The sequence below is a fragment of the Chiloscyllium plagiosum genome, chromosome 16, assembly GCF_004010195.1.
Source record: "Chiloscyllium plagiosum isolate BGI_BamShark_2017 chromosome 16, ASM401019v2, whole genome shotgun sequence".
NCBI lineage: Eukaryota > Metazoa > Chordata > Chondrichthyes > Orectolobiformes > Hemiscylliidae > Chiloscyllium > Chiloscyllium plagiosum.
In genome coordinates, this window is record NC_057725.1 from 63094491 (window position 1) to 63100801 (window position 6311).

General features: G+C 41.0%; 2 protein-coding genes across 4 annotated transcripts in view; one reads left to right on the forward strand and one right to left on the reverse strand.

The window, feature by feature from the left end:
- Positions 1–6311, forward strand: part of LOC122557968 (excitatory amino acid transporter 2-like) — a 510588-nt gene that overhangs the window by 159606 nt on the left and 344671 nt on the right. The gene's annotated exons all lie outside the window — the stretch shown is intronic.
- The window catches only part of LOC122557971 (APAF1 interacting protein), a 53264-nt gene that overhangs the window by 22336 nt on the left and 24617 nt on the right, over positions 1–6311 (reverse strand). Inside the window, exon 2 of the mRNA XM_043706272.1 lies at positions 5375–5475. Coding sequence (XP_043562207.1) covers positions 5375–5475 — 101 coding nt within the window. The remainder of the gene's footprint in view (positions 1–5374; positions 5476–6311) is intronic.

Genomic DNA, 6311 nt, shown 5'->3' on the forward strand with positions numbered 1-6311 from the left:
AACAGTCCTCTATACTGTCAATGACACCTCCGACCTTTGTGTTGTCTACAAACTTGCTAACCCATCCTTCAATCTCCTCATCCAAGTCATTAATAAAAATTACAAACAGTAGAGGCCCAAGGACAGAGCCCTGTGGAACACCACTCACCACTGACTTCCAGGCAGAATACTTTCCTTCCACTACCGCTCGCTGTCTTCTGCCGACCAGCCAATTCTGTATCCAGACAGCTAAATTTCCCTGTATCCCATTCCTCCTGACCTTCTAAACAAGCCTACCATGGGAAACCTTATCAAATGCCTTGCTGAAGTCCGTATACAACACATCCACCGCTCGACCCTCATCAACTTGTCTAGTAACATCCTCAAAGAACTCAATAAGGTTTGTGAGGCATGACCTGCCCCTCACAAAGCCGTGCTGACTTCATTTAATCAAGCCATGCTCTTCCAGATGGTCATAAATCCTATCCCTCAGAATCCTTTCTAACACATGCACACCAACTTTTGTGATTCATCTACCAGGTCACCCAGATCCATTCAAAAAAACATACTCCTTTGCTGTTGTTCTTCCTAAAGTTGACAAGTTCACAATTTTCAACATTCTACTCCATCTGCCGTATTTTCACCCGCTCCCTTAACCTATCTAAATGCCTCTGCAGATTCTTTAAGTTCTCTTGACAACTTACTCTCATACCTATCCTTGTGTCATCAATACATTCAGTGATTATACATTTGGTATCTTCATCCAAGTTATTAATACAGATTGTAAATATTGAGGACCCAGCATTGATCCTGTAGCAATAGCTTATGAACTCAAAAATAACCCATTATTTTCTCCTTGTTAGCTAACCAATACTCTGAGTATGTTAATATGTACCCTCTACACCATGAGCTCTTATTTTTTGGACTAAACTTTGATATGGCACCTTGTCAAATACTTTTCAGAAATCCAACTGCATTACATTCATAGATTCCCCTTTATCTACCTTGCTTGTTACTCCTTCAAAAAGCTCGAATAACTTAAGTCAAACACAATGTTTCTTTCACAAAAGCCACACTGACTCTGCCTGATTGTATTATAATTTTCATACTGTCCTGCTATTACCTCCTGAACAGTTTCTGTCAATTTTCCCATTACAAAGGTCAGTCTAGCTTTCCCATAGTTTCCTGCTTGCAGTCTCCCTCTCTTTTTTGATTAGAGGTGTTACGTTTATAATTTTCTGATCTGTCAGTATGTTTCCAGAAACAAATAATCTTCTCTTGATGGTCAATTTCATTACTACTGCTGAATCCCCTATAATATACATCCTCGGGTTAGCACTAACCAAGGTTTGAGACAAAACAAAACTGCAGATGCTGGAATCCAAGGTAGACAAGCAGGAGGCTGGGAGAACACAGCAAGTCAGGCAGCATCAGGAGGTGGAGAAATCAACATTTCGGATGTAACCCTTCATCAAAACATAAATACACCAGCCACAGAAATACTGTGGCTACAGTACAGCATATAAGTTACCACCCGAGTCCCTGATGTCCTTCGGCGGGTCGGTGTGGACTTGTTGGGCCGAAGGGCCTGTTTCCACACTGTAATGTAATCTAATCTAATCAGTACAGCATATAAGTTACCACCCGAGTCCCTGATGTCTGTCCACCAATCATGAGGAACAAGATTGTGATGAAACGCTCTCCATTTGCTTAGATGGGTTCAGCTTCAATAACATTGAGAAAGTTCAATCAAGGACAAAGCACCCATGCACTCGGTATCTCGTCCATAAACATCTGCTCGCTCCACCACCGACACACAGTGTATCACTGTGCATCTCGAGATGTATTGCAGTAAGTTGCCTAGCCTTCTTTGACACTTCCTTCCAAACCTGCAACCTCTAACAACTAGCAAGACCTGGGCAGCAGGTACATGGGAGCACCCACAACCTACAGGTTCCCCTCCAAGCCACTCACCATCCTGACTTGATACTATATTGTTGTTCCTTCAGTGTCACTATGTCAATATCCTTTCTCCTCCTAACTGCACTCGTTCATGTACCCACATGTCAAGGACGGCAGTACTTCAAGAAAACAGTGAGGAAAATTAAGAAAGGACAAGAAATACAAGCTTTGCCAATGAGGCCCACATGCTATGAATGAACATTTAAAAAGTCATACAATTAAAAATTTGCCTTGATTTGTATTAGACTATCTTTGATAGTTTCCTCCAATATGTTTTGACAGTTAACTTATTTAATTTGTTGAGATGTAAAGGTAAAGGTGAGGTTGCCATAATCCTACAGGACCATAAGAAATGGTGATTGTTTAACCTGAGGATCACCACACCTCAGGCGATAGGAGAGGATTTAGATTTAGATTACTTACAGTGTGGAAACAGGCCCTTTGGCCCAATAAGTCCACACCGACCCTGCGACGAGCAATCCACTCAGACCCATTCCTCTACATTTACCCCTTCACCTAACACTACGGGCAATTTAGCATGGCCAATTCACCTAACCTGCACATTTTTGGACTGTGGGAGGAAACCAGAGCACCCGGAGGAAACCCACGCAGACACAGGGAGAATGTGCAAACTCCACACAGACAGTTGCCTGAGGCGGGAATTGAACCCAGGTCTCTGCCGCTGAGAGGCAGCAGTGCTAACCACTGTGCCACCGTGCTGGAGCTGGGACTTTCATGGCAACCTCAGCTGGGATGGGAGATAAACCCATGCTGTTGTCTTCAATCTGCATCACAAATCAGGATATGTGAGGATATGTCCACTGTGTTTTACAAGTCCTGATGACATGAGTCGTTTTTAAACCTATTTTACCAGATGAGGCAGAAACAAAACAAACACTAGATGGTGCTCAAAAACTGTAACATCACTGCAGCTGAATGCAATGATCCAAACCAGTCCAAACGATGTCACAGCATTGCTTTACAAAGAATACCTGGGAAACTGACAATTACACTAATCCTTTCTGTCAATGAATCCTTTCAATTAATCTCTGAACTATAAGTAACAGAGTACAAACAAGCTATATCGGCCTTTGCAACATGAAAGCTAGGATCTCTATCAGTTACGCCATGACAATGAACCAGATTGTTGAGACTGACACCATAAACAAATTACAATCATTAAAAACTTTGCAATAGAGCCTCCAAGACAGCACTGTAATTCAAATGTCTTTAATATTTACTGTATGAACATTTCAATCTAGCTTTAACCCAAGATAATGTATTGCAGTGTTATTGTATTGTTTGGATTAGGAATTGGCTGGATGGAAGAAGACAGAGGGTAGTAGTATGTTCTATGTTCTATGTATGCTATTGTCTGTGTAAATCATTCATTAAGATTCTAAAGTTCTGGTAGAACAACAACATGTGAAGAAGATTCAACCCACACCATTTTGAGTACTTCCAAACGATAGATGTTTACTACATTTTTCAGAACGTCTTACCCGTTTCTTTGAAAGCGATGAGGATCCTGGAGTTAATATAAGGTCCAAGCAACATATTGGAAATAAACACAGAAAGGAGGGCCCAAGTACATTGACAAACAGAACACAGATGAGACAGAGGTCAGTCATACTTGGAGGAGATGGAACACAATTCCTAGAGGAATTAGGTGATTTGTCAATAGGTTAATGCAATGGGATCATGCTGCATTTAAGTATTTGGGAAGAGATATTTATGATTAAGTTCACTGTTTGAAGCTTCTTTTTCCCCAGGGAAAAGCAGAAAATGTACTAATTAAAAAATGTTTCACAGATGAGCATTAGATTTACTTGATTCAAGAATCACACAGGGATTTGTTTGTACTGGGCTTGATGAAATGTTTTATCAATCTAGACTTTATTGCTTCTCATCTGCTGGAATAGTGCTCGATGCTGGGAGAAGACGAAAAGAGGTCAAGAGTTTAAACACAAGTCTGAGGAGGGGGTCACTCGACCCGAAACGTTAACTCTGATTTCCCTCCACTAGTGCTGTCAGACCTACTGAGCATTTCCAGCAATTTATCTTTTGATTTCTGATTTACAGCATCTGCAGTTCTTCCTGTTTTCATTTAAACATTGCAAGTGCTTTAAGGACAAAAATTGAAATTGCTGGAGAAACTCAGCAGGTCTGTCAGCATCTATGGAGAGAAAGCAGAGTTGACATTTCAGGTCCAGCAGGCCTTCCTCAGAGCTCTGCAATTTCTAATTTTGTTTTGGATTTCCAGCATCCACAGGTCTTTTGGTTTTTTTGTTGACTGCTTTTGGATGTTGTTTCCTTTAATGCAAAATTATGAGTAGAAATTAGATGGTGATTAGGAAAATATATCAAACTCATGATATTGACCCACTCGGGATCACCAGTCAGGATATCTGATATTTGCTTATACTGTATAAGCTCATACCAGTAAGACCTTCTACTTACAGATTTAAACTGATGGGGCAGCACGGTGGCTCAATGGTTAGCACTGCTGCCTCGCACCACCAGGGACCCAGGTTCAATTCCAGCCTCAGGCGACTGTCTGTGTGGAGTTTGCACGTTCTCCCCGTGTCTGCGTGGGTTTCTGGGTACTCCGGTTTCCTCCCACAATCCAAAAATGTGCTGGTTAGGTGAACTGGCCATGCTAAATGGCCCATAATGTTAGGTGCATTAGTCATGGGTAAATATGGGTCTGGGTGGATCGCTCTTCGAAGGGTCGGTGTGGATTTGTGGGCCGAAGGGCATTTTTCCACACTGTAGGGAATCTAATCTAATCTAAAACTCATAACCTTATATTTCGAGCAAATTTATCAATAAAAGATCAAGGACCTTGAGCAATGCTAATGTGTTTTATCATTGAAAGTCATACATATTGCTTCTTGTCCTCTCTGATTCATAGAAAAGATTGTTGTTGCTAGGTCATATTGTTCTAGCTAAAGCCTCATGAAGTATCTATTACAAATCTATGCATAATTAAAGAATATGTCAGAAAATTCAAATCAGCCCAAAAGAATTTAATGCTTTTTTTTCGTAGAATTTGTTTCTTATATTCTAAAGCAGGTCACTGGAGTTGAAATGTTACTCTGCTTTCTCTCCATAGAAGCTGCCAGACCAGCTGAGTTTCTCCAGCAATTTCGGTTTCTGTTTCAGATCTCGAGCATCTGCAGTTTCTCGTTTTATTTTCTTGGGAGTTAACAGAAACCCAGTTTGCATTCATAATATTTGAACTGAAATTTTAGATGGAAAATGTATAATACAGAAATGTTACCATTTGAAGCAAGATTGAAACACAAGAACCGTATTCCTTTATCGCATGGAATTTGTCTTCGAGAGATATATTTTGCATAAAGGTCTTTTCAATGACATGCTCAGAAGCTTCCATAATGTGCCTGCACAATTGTTCCTCCCTAAAACTCACCCATATTTCAGGCTGATGCCTCCACCAGTCCCGGTTACCCAGCCTAAATGATAGAACTGCTTGCAGAGTTCTGGAATCAGGTTTCTTGGGTGCTCTTTTCCCTAAAGGAAGAAGTAAAGATCTGTTAGCTTCCAGAGTTATCACTTGAAAAGCCATTTGGTGCGCAAGAATTTGTGGGTGAAGCCCAGCTGAAGGAAGATGCAAATGTTTGTGTTTTTGAGTGCTGTAAAATTGGTATGTCATAGAGCCATAGAGATGTACAAAACGGAAACAGACCCCTCGGTCCAACTGACCCATGCTGACCAGTATGTGTGTCAAGTTCTTCATTTTATCACCGTTCCCAGTAATATTTCTCATTCAATAATATTTTTAAGTGCACAGTTATTACCATCATGGCCATAGCGTGCCAGAAACTTACATTTACAATTAGAAAGAGCATGAGGGTTGAATTTCTTGAAGGTAACACAGAATTTACACAGGTTCAGAGATTCAACAGCCCCAGGACACAACAACACAACCTGGTCTTTGGAAGTACGCTTAAAGATTTATTCAGGGGAGGCAATGCCCGAGTGGCATTATCATTGGACTATTAATCGAAAGACCCAGGAACCCAGGCTGCCCACAATGGCAGATCATGGAATTTGAAACCATTGCCAATTGTTGGAAAAACGCAACTGGTTTACTTATGTCATTTAGGAAAGGTAATTTGCCATCCTTACCTGATAAGGACTGATTAGGGATAGTCAACATGGCTTTGTGCGTGGGAAATCATGTCTCACAAACTTGATTGAGTTTTTTGAAGAAGTAACAAAGAAGATTGATGAGGGCAGAGCAGTAGATGTGATCTATATGGACTTCAGTAAGGCATTCGACAAGGCTCCCCATGGGAGACTGATTAGCAAGGTTACATCTCATGGAATACAGGGAGAACTAGCCA